Raw genomic sequence first — 17,581 nt, 5'->3', positions numbered from 1 at the left:
CAGGTACTACGAGTAAGCACAAACATATTTAGGAATAAATTTTGAAAGCATTTCCACCTCGCTGCCCATGGACTTTCCGTGACATATTACAAGTAGCCACACACAGACTGTTGTCCATCCTAGGATACCTAGAGGGAACTTGTTTAGCTATCTATTATTCCATATCCTCATGGGCTTTTCTGCCTGTGAACCACTGCAATTGAAATGCTCTATTTCAGAAGCAAACCAAACCAGTACTGATTTACCCTTAATACACTGCAAAGTGAGCTGTTGTGATTCAGCACTTGCTACAAAAACAGTAAAATTGTCTTTGCAGAAGATCAGAAGTCTCTGAGAGAAGCAGAAGAGGCAGTTGGAGCAAGAACGAGGACTGATGTGCCAGTATGAGCAGGTACTCTCCTTAGTCACAGCCCCATTTCATGCTAACACCCCAGAAATGAGGGATATCTCACTAGCAGAGACATCCATGGGAAGATGGCTCTAAATCACGAGACTAACATCACCAAGGAACCCCCTAGCACAGGCAGAGACACAGCACAGCTCCCCAAGGCAACCCTTGGCTCCCTTAACCAGTTCTTCCCTCTGTGCAGTCCCACAACCAATTTATTATTCACCTCCCAGTTCAGGTCAGTTGTAGTCAGCAGCGTCCACCTACTCTGATTTAAACCTAGGGCTCTAGCAGACCCACCAAGTTTTTCATTTAAGTGAAGAGGTGAGTAGTAAACGTTCTTTATAATCAGCTTAATAAAGCTTGTATTTTCTTCACAAGATCAACACTTACCTTTGTCCCTCCCCCCCCCCCCCCCGCTGAACAGCTACAGGGTGGAAGGCAAAACCAGACCACATCTTTTGCACTAAAATTATACCAACCAGACATAAATGTCAGTGCACTGCTGAGAAGGGAAGGAGCTGTAAGCCACTCCAGCCCAGCTGCAGAGGTGAATGACTAACGTCGCACCATGCTAGAAGGCACATAGCTGCCTTTAGCACATCAAGCAAGCTAAGAGCAATCTGGCTACGTTTGTGGTTGACCAGAAGTATCTGGGCAGGAAGCCTGGGCTGCCGTTTGCAACGATAAGGTGGGAAGGACTGGGCGAGCTAAAGCCTACCAAAGCAGCTAAAGGGTGCAGGTTCCTCGTGCAGGAAGCTGTTGCTGTGCAGGCCCTAAAGAGCTGGCAGCTTTTTCCTACTAAGACGCGGAGGAGGTTCTGGGTCACAGGGAGAGGTGGCTTCATGGGGGGCAGAGGCAAAGGCTGGAAGCTGCCAGGGTTGGTAGGAAGATCGAGAGCAAGCTCCGAGGGAATAAACTGCTGCGAGGGGAAAGGTGTTTCTAGAGGTGAGTCACTGGCAGCAGGTGTGAGCTGCAATGAAGAGTTGGAGACAAGGAAGGATTTCCAAAGTGAAGGGCAAGGAACAAGTTTATTCAGAGGTTGAGGATTACCTAATAGTGGGGCAGTGCAAAACTCACAGAAAGTGATGAACTAAAAGGAAACAACACAGGAGCTAACACTTTATAGCAGAAAGAATGAGAGCTGATTTACAATTTAAACATATGCTCAACTAATAAAAGAAAAAAAGAGTTCAAGACAGTCACTGAAAGCCCTGTGAAACTGAGGGGAGCTTCAGATGCCCCCATAATTCAGACCACCAAGAATTTCTTGTCTGCGGTAGACACCTGCTTCTTCCTCATCCAATGGTTTGCTTACTCTGAAATATTTTAACTAATAAAAGATTGTCATGAGTTAAATAAAGTCCCAAACAAAGAAAAGGGACAAGAGGACCCCAAAAGAGCCAAGAACTGACCTGATTGTTGAAGTCACCTTGTCAGTCCAAGCCAGTAGCTGGCAGATGGCCTGTTACAGCAAAGGCACCAAAGCTCAGCCCAGACTTCTTGGTCTAATGCTACAGTAAGCTTCAGCAAAGCTAACCGCGCATGTTGTGGAAGTGCTTGGAATCCACCCCATAAAAACCATACCCGTGATGCTGCGTTTCTGCAGCATGCAAGAAGGGAAGGGGAAAGAAGAAAAACAAAAAAAAAAACAGGAAAAGGTGAGGAAAGACAGACAGGAAATTCTGGGAGTAAAGAGAGAGTTAAATATGACCTCCCTATAATTAGGTTTCTTCCTTCTGATTCATCTGAAATCAAACCTATTTGACATGCAGGGTCAGCACGACCCATCAATCACTAGATTCCAGCCCTGGGCTCTCCCAGCTGAATACACAAGAGTGCGTTTGTTGTCCCTGGAGCTATCACCTATGCTTGTGCTCCACGTGTTTGGAAATCTACCGTATAATCTAGAAATCCTGGAAAAATACTGGAACTTTCTCTCAGTTCTGGGAAGAAACGCTGTCAAATAAAAACAACAGCCACATGCATATATATAGCTTTTTTTCCCCCCCATGGCAAATGTCTTACAGACGATGCTAAAGACTTGAACCAAGACACTATTTGCATCTACCCCCACTCCTTTTTTTTTTTTTCTCCTCTCTCTGTTTAGCCAAAGTGAAGGGAAACCCATCACGATAACTTCATATAGCTACTAGGAAAAAAGAAACCAATGCCAGCGTTAGCAGGTCTGAAAATAAACACGAGGAAGAGGAAATGCAGGGGAAAAGAGAAGATCTGTTTTCAAAGGCTGAATTCCAGTATGCTTCGTTCACTCCAGTCCAGGTCACGCTGCATACTCTCAGAGCACCTTTCCTTACACTGCCTTCTCCTATTCACAAAAGGAGAGCACAAAAGAGGACACAGCTCATGGAAGACTTTTTTCCCCCAGGAAATAAAAAATTAAAGATATCAAAACAACCCAAAATATTAAAACAACCTCTACAGTGGTAAACACAGAAGAGGAAACAGTACTTTGCCATAGACAAACAAACCTTGCAGGGAAGATCTAACCCAAGTTTCCTCTGTTAAAGCTGGTAAGTTGGCTCTAAGTAGTCGTAAATACCTGAAACCTGCAAATTGTAGCAGCAGCCACCCTGTAAAATGTTAGGAAGAAAGAATGGAAGAGACAGGAAGGAGGGAGGTCTAACTTAACAGGGATCAGAAGCTCTAACTCATTACTTCTGATACACAGCTTTTACTGCAGCTTCTATACCCAACAATTAGCCACCTGAGTTATGGACAGAAGACTGAAACTAATACGATATCTCAGGAGGGAAACGCACTGATTTTTAGCAGATATTACCATTTGCTCAACCAACTCGAGTTGCAACCTATAGAGCCGATGCCACTGCAGGAAAAGTCTCAATGTGAAGCGTTTTCAAAAAAAGCAGGTGAGCGCTGAGTGTATTGAACAGGAGGGAAAGATCACAGTACTATGATAACGGTCAACAGCTGTGAACAACCACTTAAGGTCAAGACGACTACGCACCATTTTCATTTCCTAATATCTGTTTTTAAGATCTAATTATGTTTTATATCACAATTCAGACTTAAAACCCCACAAGAACACATCGCAATGGATTTGCTAAACAATGCACAAAAATTAACATTAACACTCAGTCTACTAACGGGCACAGAGCTAACACTATCAAGCATTGCTATGGAAATCACATTTACAAACATCCGTTCAATTATTTACAGAGCAACTTTAAACTAAGCCTTTTATACAAAAGTGTGGTCAAAAATATCTTGCCTTCAGGCCTATCTACAGTAGTAGTTAATGCACTTTTTCTTGCCAGGGAACTTCTGCTCTGACACATTCTGCACAGGAAGGTGGAAACTACCCGTTGCAAGCTCAGTGCAATACGCCAAAGTGACACAGTGATCCGGATGCAGATATAACTGTGTTAGATGCATAACTTTCCTTTTTATTATGTAGCAGTCTCATTAAAAGGCACTTGCTGCACAAAGGGACTACTTAAAGGTTTCCAAATCTGGTCCAGAAGCATAAGAGACAGACTTCAGATACCACTATAGGTTTAAAATCAAATATATAAACACTTTTCTACTGTGGATGTTCCCAGACTGCATAGAGGAAAATGTACGCATACCAGTTGCTATTACATTTTAAGTACTAGAACCTTATATTATTATTCGCTTTTCCCCATGCAAGCACTTTCTCAAGCCACCAGAGGTGCATCAGGCATTAGTAGGAGGCAAGGTGCATCACCACAGGGGTGAAACAAAACGACTGCAACAATCAAAATCTAGACAATGTTTCACAAACGCCCATCGCAACATCCTCTCACTTAAAGCTTGCAAGCAGTCTAGATTAAACTGCTAGCATCATCTGTTGGTGGAGTCTCAAAATTGCAAGCAATTATAACACATAGGCTAGGAAATTATCTGGTGGTAACAGCTGAGTTGGTGAGTTGGCTATGTTATCTATAGATGCACTATTTAAGAGGGAGAACAAGATCATTCTGTATTAAAAAGGTTATAATATCTAAGTTGAATTTTTAGCTTATTGCCTTTTAATATGTGCACCATTTTTTGTATTCTCAGCAACTGTGTTAAGGGCACTGTCAACATTAACCAGTGTTCACACCAATCCCAAAATACTAGCAGTGTGTCAGACAGAGATGCAACATTTTCACTTAAGCTTTTTTTTTTTTTTAAATAGTCCATATGCCATTTCATTTAAAACCAAAGCATTAAGCAATTCCAAAAGAAAAGAGATAAAAAGTAATTTCAGCAAGACTAGAAAACCTACATGGAAAATAATATCCTCACCCGTTTATTGTTGATTTTACCACTTGGAAACCCAGCTGTTTTGAACTCAGTGTGAATACAATTTCAGTTTTGCAGAAAGTCACACACCTGTTCTTCCCCCCCTCCCCCCCCCCACATATATCAAACATTTAAAGTTTAAAATGTGTGTGCCTTGGTTTGTTCCTCTCAATGTCTCTTTAAGGTTGTCCATTGTCACCGATCCGACAGAGTCCAAGTCAGTCTCCCAAGTCAGGTGACATACAAATTCAAAAGGTGTAGATTTCTCAAAGACGTTCTTCTCTGCAGTGCATTGTGCTAGTGCATTCAACCAGTGCGTCAGTATTCAACCATTTAAGCCTGGGGTTTTTTTCTTTTTTCTTTTTTTTTTTAAACTACACAATACAGAAATATATATTTTACACGTAGCTTCGCATGCCTTATGGCTGCTCGCCCTACTATAGGACAGTGCAATAAATACAAATATATGCACACTAGAAAAGATTTAAACTGCCATGATCTACATCTGGTTTATGAGTACAAATTATCTAGTCAACAATATGACAAATTTCGCAGAAAAAGTGGCAATGGCAGTAATAGTCTACTACAAAAACAAGGCTAGAAGCAAAGGGTTCTCAAGCTACAGAAAATTTGCTACCTTCTAATATAATGACGTAGGGCCCAATTCTGCAAAGGGCAGAGTCGTGATCAGTAGGCTGCATCAGAACATGCTTTTCCCCCATTTAACAATGAATACTTCTACAATTTATTTGGCTTTGATAACTGTTTATAAATAGCACACTATAATGACTATTAAACTATACAGCAACATGACATTTATAGCCTAATCTTGAATACAAAGTTCAAAGAACATGACTACAAAGGCCCAAGAGCAAATGTCATCGACTAAAAGCATTTCCACTTCAGAATTTCATTTTATTGAATATTCTCTTACACAAACATTTCTTGATCGTGAAACCAAAGGAACAGGATTCCCTATTCCCACTCTGTTCCAGTAGTAATTTATCCACACACCACCCTTATAAATTAGTGATGGATTTTAACAGCTAGCCCCTTGGGGCTATATACTTTATATATTTTATATATATGCACATTTACTTTGAAATCTATGTAAAAGTTGAAAAAATGTTTGAAAGAAAAACTCAGAATATATCACAGCTTTTTCAGCGAAAAAAATACAAATTAGTTCTATAACCACTATTCAATTTATCAAACTTTTTTTTTTTTCTGAAGTATTTACTTTTAATTATATACACATTACAGGAAATAAAACTTTTTCCACAAACATTCTCTAAGGTGACAGTTATCAACAGAATGATAGAATAATAGCAGGAAGAATATTAAACATATGGGGTGATCAATTTCTGCTTTTAAAAAGTAAAAAGTCACCATATAATTAAGTACAAAAACCTGCATTGAATGACAGCTGCTGGTGTAGTAACTTGATCAGGTATGGAGACCAAGAGTATAGTAAAGCCCTATGGTAATAATATTTCTGTAGCATTTCCACTTGGTATGTATATACTAAATGTTGGCAAAGTTTCTGTAGCATTAGCTTATACAAACATAGGAGTCCTCAGTCTGCTGCATAAAATGGAACAAGTGTGTTTTAATTCTCCTGAAATGCACCTGAAATTCAGAGTGTCACTTACAAACTGCATAATGAAACTTTTCTTCAGAAAAATATCTGTTTGGCATCTCCGGGACTCTGTTCCATCGGACAATAGGGGCACTTTAATCTGGGGACAAAGGCAAACTGTTAGAATTGCGTTGATGTGAAAGCCCAGCAGCAGCGCACTTCCCAGAGACCTCGCGCTGCGGAGACGACCGAGCGCCAAGCTTTTTTCATCCAGGACAAAGGTATCAAGTTCGCAGCGACAGTCCTTCCCCTTTTCTGCCTGTAGTGTGCAACGAAGGCACTCTTAAGCACCTAATACTTTACCTGGCTTCATTGAAAGGTAACTCTTAGCTGAAAGAGACCATAGTCACACTTCTTTACCTTGATTTTACAGCCTACTTAGATCAACTACTGCAGGCTAGATCTAAACGGGACAGCCTGGCCTCCCGCTGCTCCCCCCACCCATACAGTCCCCCTTGCTCACTATGTTTCTTCTAGCCTTGATCCATTTTTTCCCCACCTGCAAAAGTTTGGGCCTTTTACCGCTCAGAGTTAAGTTCGTCAGAGCTGCGCTGTTACTAAAGTTACTCAACGAAAGCATCAGGAATAAGCGATCAAGGAGAGGAATAACGTCATTGTAAATAGTCGTGAGGTTTATACTGGCTTAAAATGGCTGAAGTCACGCATGAAACCACACGTTTTGGCTTTTTCTAGCAGGGCAGACAGCGTAAACATCACTCAACATTTTTCCTATTATCATTTATTTCCCCCTTGGATTTCACAAAACAACGTACGGTTCTAAATCCAGCTGACAACCTCCACAAAAGCTGCATACGTTCAACCCAAACTACCAGTGGTTCTTCCTGAAAGAAACTTATATGGCCCCTTCTCTCGCATTCCTTCTTCCCAAAGGACTGTAGGCACCCCACTGATATCTAAGCAAGGAGTTATTTCCACAACGATAATTCAGCTACCTGCTCCATTACTAGTCATATTTCCCCAGAGGATGTTTAAAATAAAGGTGTTTCATGCATTACTAACCACACTCCCAATGGAAAGCCGCGTGTGCAAAAGCCCCCATGATGAATTTGTGATAACACAGTGGTACTTACAGCTTGGAAATTTACTCTGTTCACTGCATTCCTTCACATAATGTCATTCTAGATAAAAACTGAGGGTTTATTATGCTATTCTCCAGCACAACAACCCTGCTATCTGTCTTTGAAGTCATCCTCTAACCAACTTCCACATAATCCATAATTACATAATCCATAATTATGTAACTATGGATTCAGCCTTCCCCAAACGCAGTATTCTACTCCTAAGACATGTCCTTGCCTATACTTTCCTTGAAATATAAGAACGGTACTTACTTGCTGCCATTAAACATTTTATTCAAAGCATCTCTTGATATAATATGACCACAGACTAATTTCATAGGTGGATTATTATCTGTTGTTTGCTGACGAAGAATGGGGCAGGCAAATATTGAATGATACCAGCACTTTTTACCAAGGTCCACTTCAATCTGTGAAAGAAATTAAGATAACCATTTATCTTGTGAAATTACATTCCCAGAAAATTATCCCTCTAGGTCGTGACCCTTACTTAACAGATTTCACAATTCAGCTGTGAAGACAGCAAAATCCATTGTGTTGATATCTGCCAGTTTCTAGCCAAAAATACTTTATTGTGAACTTAAAAATGGTAATTTAAGTTGCTTCTCCCCACCCCCACAAAGCAGAGTATCCTGCCAAGAGACAAATGCATATTTTAGTGCAGATTTGTGTTCTGCCAGAAATCTGAGCTGATGACCCAACAAGACTTTCCATGTTTGCTAGACAGTGATTTCCAAAGTAGACTAGGGTGTTTAGATGATAAGAGTGTATCCATTAAAAAAAAAAAACAACAACAAATAAGCAAACAAAAAAACCTACAACTTGGATAGATAATGCAAATGTTCTATAGCTTCTTGAAAGACTCTCTCAACACCTACAAGTCATGTCAATAACCATGAAGCATATCTGAATCATTTCTTCTCAGTACCAACACAGAAAACACTGGCACAGCAAAAACACCATCAGTAATCAGGACTGTATGATTTCAAAAAGAATAGGTCTGATTTCAGGAAAGGATTGAGAACTGCAAAAATCACAGCTCCTGTACCTGAAGCCACCAGCTCTGACCAGGCTTCAGTTCTGACCAATTTAGCCTCTGACAAAATCCGGCAAGTTAACCTCTTCAGGCTACTCAATCTCTATGTCTTTGCGAGTATGATATAAACAGGGCTTCCTGCTCCCACACATACTGTTAAGAGACAACTGTTAAGTTTAGAATATACAAGAAGCCATGCAAATACCATTAACTGAACTGCATAGGACAGCAAGTTTTTCCTAAATACTCCCTAGTAAATCATTCCTGCCTGAACACCACAGCATGAGCCAGTCACACTCACATATTCCACACTCGTTATTACAAAAAAAAAGCAGTAGCTTAGTACGAATCTTAACACATGCAATGAAGCTATATATGGATCTCCTCCAGCTGCAAAGAGGTAACTCTGTTCATGCCCAGTTTGACATTATGTTTTCTTTCCAAATCAGGGGCAGGCTGTTGGAGAGATGCACACACCTGGTAAGAGCCATAAAGAGAAACTGGAATTTCACTAAAAGTGAGTTGTTCTGGAAGCATAATACATTGGATCCCAATTCAGTTCCCACGTCCCCAGACATAGCACTACTACTGTTCACCTCATATCTGCCTATTAAAGTGGCAATGCAAAGCAACCTGGAGACAGAGCTCAAGCCTAGCTGAAGGAAGTTAACGTTTCTGAGTGAGATGTATTCCCTTTCCACTTACACAGAAACATCTTTTACATATTCAGTGCAAAAGAAACTCGAAAGCAACGTTCACCGTTAGAAATTTGCCTTGCTCAGCATCAACTCACCGGTAGTTCATCCTTCTGGTTCCAAACACCTGTGCACTGCCTTTGCTCAATAACAGCCTTGATATTAATTAGAGCCGGTAATGCTACACAACCTGCTGAAAAACTGCAGAACAAGGAAAAACATCAACATAAGGCACCTGTTATGAAACAAACGTTCTTCATGTTTCTACTTTAAAGGTTACGCGGGATACAAGAGTGTTGTACAACTCCATTCAGTTCCTGTCTGTAGCTCTACACTGTCAGCAAAGCAAGGCTGAACAAACTCTCTGCTCCCTTCGGTACAACAAGCAAGAGTTTTTGGGCAGATTATCAATCACCTGTAGAGCTAGGACCCTAATGTGCTACATTCGGTATTGAAAATGAAAGTTAACTTCAGCATTTAGTATAACTTGAGTTAACTGCGTGGAAAGTTCCTGCAGATATCATCCACAGAAATAAAAGCATTACTGCTTTAATGGTTCTACATGAAAACATCTCTGAAAGAGCTCTTTAGGTGTGTAACACCTCAAGGAAACAGTAAATTGAAATGATTATTTGGTGTCTTGTAGCCCTTGAAGACCCTGAACCATGACCTGTGTAACGCAACAAGAGTTTTCCCACTGACTCCACGTGGTAAGGGTCAGGCCCCATACCCTGCCGGGGATTAGAAACAGGACAGAGAAACTGAGCAGCCTTTAAGGAAAGAAGAGATGACTATCCATGTTCCGGAAACCTATACATTTTATATAGCAGGAGTTTCTCTCTAGGCTGGTTTAATTTTGAAAGGATTTTCAGTATTCAAAGGGCACAACAGTTTAGAATAGCTTTGCTTATGCCAAAAGCATCAATACCAACTAGACGGGAAATACATTTCAGTGCAACTGATTTCACATTGGGCCCAAACCAAGCGTCCGACCAATCCCAACATCAATAGAAGGGATTTTCCCACTTCACTGAAAATCTCCTGGCCAGCTGCACTGAGCTCTGCAGGATTACAATGTTAGTGCATAGGCAATTAAAATGTAAAGGGTACCTATTAATTTAATCGAGGCAGGAAAAAGATAAAACTAGAAATCTGACCTAAAAGTTCTGGACATCTATTAAACTGTCAAACTGAAACTGATAACATTTATTGCAGAAAGGCAGATGAATCTGCAAGTGTTCCTTTGTTGCTTCTGTCGTATTTTACGATAGTGAGGCAAATAGCAGAAGCAGAAGGTTTGACAGTTTTAAAGAGCTATAAACTAAGCAGAGAAATCTAAGAATAGTAACACACAAACAGATAATCAAGAAAAGATAGTGAAGCTTCTGCTAAATACCAAATCTAGCCCAGGAAGAAAAACATCATTTATTTTCCAGCTAACGTCTAAAATGAAAATTAGAACATCACACAACTATATCTGGGGACTTGGCATCCAAAGGCTAAACAGCAGCTAATCTACATTATCTTCAGGAAGGCTAGGAGGAGATTAGATTGGATTTTTCTTCACATTTATAACAGCCTCCAACAGATTTGCATTTTGTCAGATTAGCTGCTGGGCTTGAAAGCGTCTCTTTCTTTTTTTGCAAATGAGGTTCACCAAACAATTTGGAAACTGCAGCAGCTGAAATCACATTATAACTACAGAATCATAGTTGGAGTTTTAGTTTTTAGAAGTTAAACAGCAAGGACAGCTTCCACACATTTGAGGTGGCAATGAATGGCTGATTGCCATCCTCATCTTTCGTACTGATGTCTAAACTACAGAGGCCAAATGCTTTCTCTTGAGCCAAGAGGGTGCAAGACAAAGCACGGCACACTGGAACCCCCAATTTCTAAGCTTCGCAGATCTCACTAGAGGTAATGGCAACCATACTCTTTGCTTAATGCAAGCTCAATGAGGCTACTTCTCAAAAGTTTTCTTTTGTCCTCAACAGGAAAGAGGAACCAAAACACTTTCTACTTTGTTTTAACAGCAAGCAAAAATGAGCATACCTAACACTGAGAGGTGATTCAACTGAGAGACCCAGAAGAGCACAGGCGTCTCTTGTAAAGATGTCACAGATGTCCGCCCACTGGTTTGCATCTAATAGATGAACGTAGGGAGAGTTCTCTATACCTTGCCGCAGGTACACCAGGCTGCCCATCAAAACCTGAATATCTGTGAGGGTCCAGGAACAGTTCATCAGTTATTTTACACTATAAATAAAAGCCAGCATCTACACTTTCAGCTTTTGCATGAAAACAAGCAGAAGTGGAACACATATCAAAGCAAGGCTACATATCCTTGCCCCTCCGCAAAACACAGTAACAGCCATCACAGAACAGATGTCCACAGCTACGACTGCTCCAGCCCCCTATGACCGGACGTGGGACTTTCTGCCCCTTTACAAGCACCTGCACGCTGCCTATTAATTCGCTTAAAACAGCAAATTACTTTCAAAGGTCTATAGGCTTCGAGCAGCTTTGAGATGCAGCCTTTTTAACAAACAATACCCACTGCAGAAAAGAAAAGAAAAAGCGTGCCTTCCCTTCCAACAGATGGCAAGATCCAGAAAGAGGCTGAAGGAAGGATTATTGACAAACTCTAAAGCAGCATTTTTGTAAGCCTTCTGCCAAACGCACTACACTAAAAACCAGGCTTTACTGGGATGGTTTGCTTAACTCACAAATTCCCACTTTTCAGAAATTTCAGTTCTCTTTGTATGACCCCACGCAGCAGAAAACAGCAGATGTCTATTCCAAGAACACTTCTGTGCACTTTTAACACTTTATCATGGCAGAAAGACCATGGTAGCTGTAATCTAAATAATTACTTAAAAAGCCAACAACCTTAATTCAAAAACCTGCAAATAAATTAAAATATAACTTTTTGTGTCCTCTTTAAGAACAAGGAATTAATTCAAATTGTAAGGACTCAAATTATACATGTTAAATATATAAATACAAAGCCTCTGATGAAATGAAAATAATGGATGAGATAAACACATGGTTTGAACACGAGTTATATTTTACTACCATGTGCCACATCTGGGTGCTTGATTCCTCTTAAAACGACCAAACATTTTACTCACCTTTCTGATGATTTAGGGCAAATGGCTGGAAGTTTTTCGCATACTGAAGTGCTTCCCTTTGATTTGCTGTTCCACCCATCAATAAACTAATGAAATATAACCTGTGCAGTTTAAACTCCAAAGAACTATTCTGCGCCATAAGCATTTCTCTGTTGGATACCGCCCACCTGGAAGAAATGAGGAGGTACAAAGGGACATGACAGAATAATCAAATGTCAGCCTACTCAGTATGAAATTTTTGCAATTATACAGCATCCATTTCAAGGAGAATTGTGTCAGAACATGACTGTGCCCTGAACTTCCATTATTGTACGTGGAGCACAGAAAACAGCAAGACCTTGTACAGATAACTGAGCTTCACAGCATGCAGAACACGTGAATGATGCCACTTCTGGTGCTGCCGTACAGGTTAACCTCCGTCTGCGAACACATAGCAGCTGAATTCAACACTCGGGGACAGGAGGGCTGCACTGAATTAGGCACAATATAAAGTACAAGGAGTTGAAATCTAACTGCTATATTTGGATTAATACCGGACTGTGAACTGCATCTTTAACAATTACAGAAAGTCTTCAGCTGAGACGCTAAACAGGTTTGATCTAGCCTTTAAGAAGGCATTTTTCAGCTTCCTCCTTCCCAAAACATTTTCTACTAAGCCACTATGTTTACATGCGTGTGTACGTTGCCCGGGAGAGGGGGAGTGCCCCTATGGAGGCCTCAAAGAAGAATACTATCAAGACCTTATACTGGGATGGGGGCAGCGGAGAGGGATATCAGTTTAACTACTACACTTTTCCCTGCTAAAATTGTGCTTTCTGTGTTATTTTCAACTTGGGCAATAAAAATAGTTCTCACTTTCTGGGTCTCGTTCACCATGACAACATTAATGTTAGGCTTCCAAAGAGCATATAAGAATGCTTAAACATGCACCAAGTAAAATCAGCTGAAATTTTTAAAACATTTCTTACAAATGACTATTATTTACATTTTATCCTTTTTTTTTTTTCTTTTTAGATTAAATACAGTCAGGCACAAATCAACCCACCCCTTTTCTTTTAAGAACCTCAGGTTCCCCGTGTTCTTCAGGCACATCTTTTGCTCGTTAGTGTTAATTAATTATACTGTTTTCACTGCAGGGGCCCCATTTAGCAAAGAGGAGCTTTTCACTTGTCAGCAAGGAAGTGAGGCGGTCTCTATTTCTTAAAAAGAAGGGGTTGTGAAGCTTCTGTTCTTTTCTATTCAATACTTAAATAAGGAAATTAAGCACTCTTATAGTACTGGTCAAGCTTCCCATGAAAGTCAGCCTTCTGTGTTAAGACGCACCATGGAATAAGCAAGGGTCTGCTTTCAATTTTTGGTGGTGAAAGTGTCAGGAGTTTGACCTTACTGGTAAGGCTTTGTAACGACCCTGCTTGAGCAGGGGGGTTGGACTAGATCATCTCCAGAGGTCCCTTCCAACCTCAACCGTTCTGTGATTCTGTGTAATGACAGCAGTAACTTTTCAGTGAGAAAGGGTGAAGAATGTAGCCTGTGGACTAAGAACAAGCCCTAATGTCCCTAATTTCAAGCAGGCCCAGACTAATAGAGTCAAAAGACTGTCAGCACTGTTTTCTCCAGCAGGAGGGAAGGATACACTCACTAATCACATTTTTTTGTGATCAGTGTCCATGGCTTAAACTTGGCTTACTGTCAGTAAAGCTCACTCCTAAGGAAAGGAGAGCCTGCAGTTAACAGCTATAGAGCAGTAAGAAGCTGAAAGAAAACCCATTATCAGTAAACAACAAGACCAATGTCAGTTTGAGGTCGAAGCCCCACAGTCACATTAACGAGACATTAACCTACTGCATCAACAGGGAGGCATCAAAAGAGCCTCCATCCCCTCCCTGCCAATATTGCCAATCATGTGACCACATGGCAAGGTACTTCATCTGGCTGAGACTGAGTCTGTTTTTCCAAATTAGCTTTTAGCCAGGCTTTCCATTTTTAGCTCTTTGAGCGGCAGCACAGATTGCATCACAAGAAAGCAACAACGGGACCAAGGCCTGAGGTGTTTGGTCTAGGACACTGCGTCCCTGTTCAAAAGACTTCTAAGAGAAAGGCCAAAAGCAGCAAATGATGTTTAACTAACTTAATATGCAACCTACATACTACTCTACCACAGCCCAAAATCATTAGTAGTCACACCACCCGTCTTCCTAACTCCTTTAAAAACAACACTTCCTGACCATTTTCACTTTCACAACTCAAATCCGTATGGATTCTTAGAGCAGTCAAACCACAGAACTCCTCTAGCTCCCACACAGGATTTAGTTAAATGAGTTTCACAAAGCCTAAGGAAGATGAGATGAAGCTTAAATCACACCCCAGAAGTCCCAGCAAATACCAAAGCTATCCAGCTCACTGCCGTACAGATATAGGAAAGACACACTGTCTTCTCATGATCCATCAAAAGCTTTGAACTTGCGAATCATTCCCACCATACCTTCACAGAGAGACCCACCTGGACTCAGAAGAATCAGAATCTACCCACAAAGAACCTATGGATTTCCCTCCCCCATCGCCAAATCTCAATGAGAAGAGTCACCGGAAATTAATGAGCTGCTGGGGATGTACAGCAATCTATACAGAAGTCTGCTTTGGGGGCAGGCCTTGGCTGAGCATCCACAAAGTAAAGCTGAACAACATACAAAAACGAAAAGAGTTAGGGCGCGTTACACAAAATTTAATTTTGAGGTGCAGTAATTGTTGGAATTTGTACTAGTAAGAAAATCTGAAAATCCTGCAGTTACCTTTTTTTTTTTTTTTTTTTTTTAAGATCTGATATTAATACTAACTTTTCTACATCACCATTTGCAGGACAAGTGCAGGGCACTGAAAGTCTTCCTTAAAAATCATTAATCTCACAATTCCCTCTAGAAGAGAATGACCAGGAGCTACCTACAGTGTTTGCTTTATTTCCAATGAGTTTAGCCTAGCATCAACTGCAACGCACTGGCAGAACCAGAGAGACTGGTTACTGTTTTCACTCCAACCCTTCACAATTTTGCACACGTAAACCCTGCCGAACTTCCCTTCCTGGTTCATGAGGCTGTAGTTAACAATTCCTGCGCAACACCTACTTTCTGCTTTACCATCACTGTCTGCAGCCTAGCCACGGAACAAGTCATTTTGGGACTGCTTTTAAGCGAAGCCATATTTCATGATGCCAAGTTTGCCCATTTATTAGCTTTTCACCCAAACAGCATGACATCATCCTTCCAAGCTCCTCTCACATAGATGCTGCCCCTTCAGGAGCTGACCAAGTGTTTTCGATCCTTCCTCCTGACCACCCATGTCTGTGCGAAATAATTTAGAAATAAGTTCACGGGTATCAGCAATTCTGAGGAGTAACTAGGCATTTTAAGACACTGCTTACCTCTTACACTGTATAAAGTTTGGTTACGTTTTGATTGCTGCCACTAACATCATGTTTTTTACATAAGCATCTAAAGGGTCACCATACATAAGGACCTTCTGTACTCTTCACAATGCAAACGCAGAGGCAGATAGCTTTTGCACTGAAGAGTTGTATTATAAAAGGACACGAGACAGAGTGGGGGAGGGAGCCTAGCGTACAAACTGCCCTCACAATACACCCTATTCTCTGTCCATTCAGCTGTCCCTGAAATAAAAGTTCCTTTGAGGAAGGACCGTGCCTTCTCCTCTGTTTGAAAAATAGTCAACACATTGCAGGAACTACAAGAAATGACTAAGTAGCAGTCAGTAAGGCACAGGGCCTAGCTAGTTAGAGCTAAAATGAATTTAGTGACTCGAAGTGAACAAACATTAATAACAAGTTACCATTCCTCAGGAAGCATCCTTCACAAAGGCTGTGTTACTGTTCGAACTACAAGAAACAAGTGATGTGACAACAAATCCTGTTTCAGTTGTAATATGTAGGGCATGACAATGCTGCTTCCCTTCAATTGACCAACTCTATGGCAATAAACCACCTGAGCTTTCCACCTATGTAATTATATTCAAAGACTAACTATTCAGGTCAAATTTTGCATGATCCAGAGGCATACTCCAGGACTCAGTTTATGAAGACCAAGGCTTGTCCATCAGAGTATCGCTGCATTTAGTTTAGATGCTAATGACCTCTGAATTGAGGTACCTACGTTGGCTCATGTTACAGGGAAAAAGTTTGTTGACATGAAAAGGTATTTAGCTGAATAATGCAAAAAGAGATTTCAAACGTAGGAATTATGCTCATGGTGTAACGAAGCACAACCAAACTTTAGATCTGCTTTGTTCCATTGTTTCTACTTTTAAAAGGCCACGAAAAAGCTATGTTGGTATTCTATTTTTTCTTACTTGCAAGACCAAGCTATGCTTACTGAAGTTCATGCAACCTAAAAAAATTGGGTGAGGGTTTGTGTTTTTTTGTTTCTAAATTAAAAGCTGTTCTGATATGGTACAGCACAGCTAGCTACCCATGACTGAAAATTATAAAACTGTAGCCCACAAAATTTTTCACCACCTTTCCTTGTTCACTGCTACTTCTAGCTCCACCCTATATGTCTAATGGTAGTAGTCTATTAATTTCAAGGGAACATCCTGGTGTTAGGTTGATCAATCGCCTCAGCTAGTTCCAGATTGTTTTTGTCTGAGCATTTGGCATTATCCACTGACTCTTGCACTGACAGAACCATTTTGCGTAGAAGAGATCTCGCGATCAGATCTCACTATCAGTCCAGACTCTCAACCAGAGCTCAGGAAGAGACACCTCCTGCCCCAGGAAGAGCCACACCCCAATCCAAAGTTAATAACCATCTACCTGTCAACCACAGCCTGCAAAGTACACACCTATCCTTTCATTCCCTCTTCCCACCCTGTGGTCTCTTTGTCTGCTCTGAAAAGGGAAATCATCTTGCGGAAAAGTACAAAGTTTGATCCTGATTCAAGTTCTGATCAACCCCTGGGCTCAGCAAAGTCAAAAAAAAGGAGCTGATGATACCCAACACCTTTAATAAGCCCTGGTATCCTTCAGAACTGGACCTTTTTACAACAGATTCACCAGTGTCTCACTATAACCTGGGTGAAACACCATCAAGGCAGACAACTGTTTCAGTGATGTTTCTTTCTGAAATCTTCTATTAACATCACAAATGGTTGAAACTAATCCTTCATCTGAGAAAGAGACCCTTAGTTTAGCACTCTCCATGGTGAGGGGCACATGAGGGGACAACAGCAGGAAGAAGGGGTTCACTCAGTAACTGGTTCTCTCAAAGCACAAAGGGAGGTACATCAAAACATACAAAAG

General features: G+C 40.8%; 1 protein-coding gene across 5 annotated transcripts in view; it reads right to left on the bottom strand.

Annotated features, from left to right (window-relative positions):
- Positions 1-3,795: 3,795 nt before the first annotated feature.
- Positions 3,796-17,581, bottom strand: part of RMND5A (required for meiotic nuclear division 5 homolog A) — a 31,214-nt gene continuing 17,428 nt past the window's right edge. For all 5 annotated transcript variants that reach the window (XM_009686094.2, XM_068943717.1, XM_068943718.1 and 2 more), the window contains 5 exons: positions 12,277-12,443; positions 11,198-11,363; positions 9,244-9,346; positions 7,670-7,824; positions 3,796-6,417 (listed from right to left, as the gene is read on the bottom strand). In XM_009686094.2, coding sequence (XP_009684389.1) covers positions 6,354-6,417; positions 7,670-7,824; positions 9,244-9,346; positions 11,198-11,363; positions 12,277-12,443 — 655 coding nt within the window. In that variant the 3' untranslated portion in view covers positions 3,796-6,353. The remainder of the gene's footprint in view (positions 6,418-7,669; positions 7,825-9,243; positions 9,347-11,197; positions 11,364-12,276; positions 12,444-17,581) is intronic.

Source organism: Struthio camelus, chromosome 4, assembly GCF_040807025.1.
Source record: "Struthio camelus isolate bStrCam1 chromosome 4, bStrCam1.hap1, whole genome shotgun sequence".
In the NCBI taxonomy this organism is placed as follows: Eukaryota; Metazoa; Chordata; class Aves; order Struthioniformes; family Struthionidae; genus Struthio; species Struthio camelus.
Note: the sequence above shows the minus strand (reverse complement) of the source record. Positions and strands in the feature narration are given on the sequence as shown.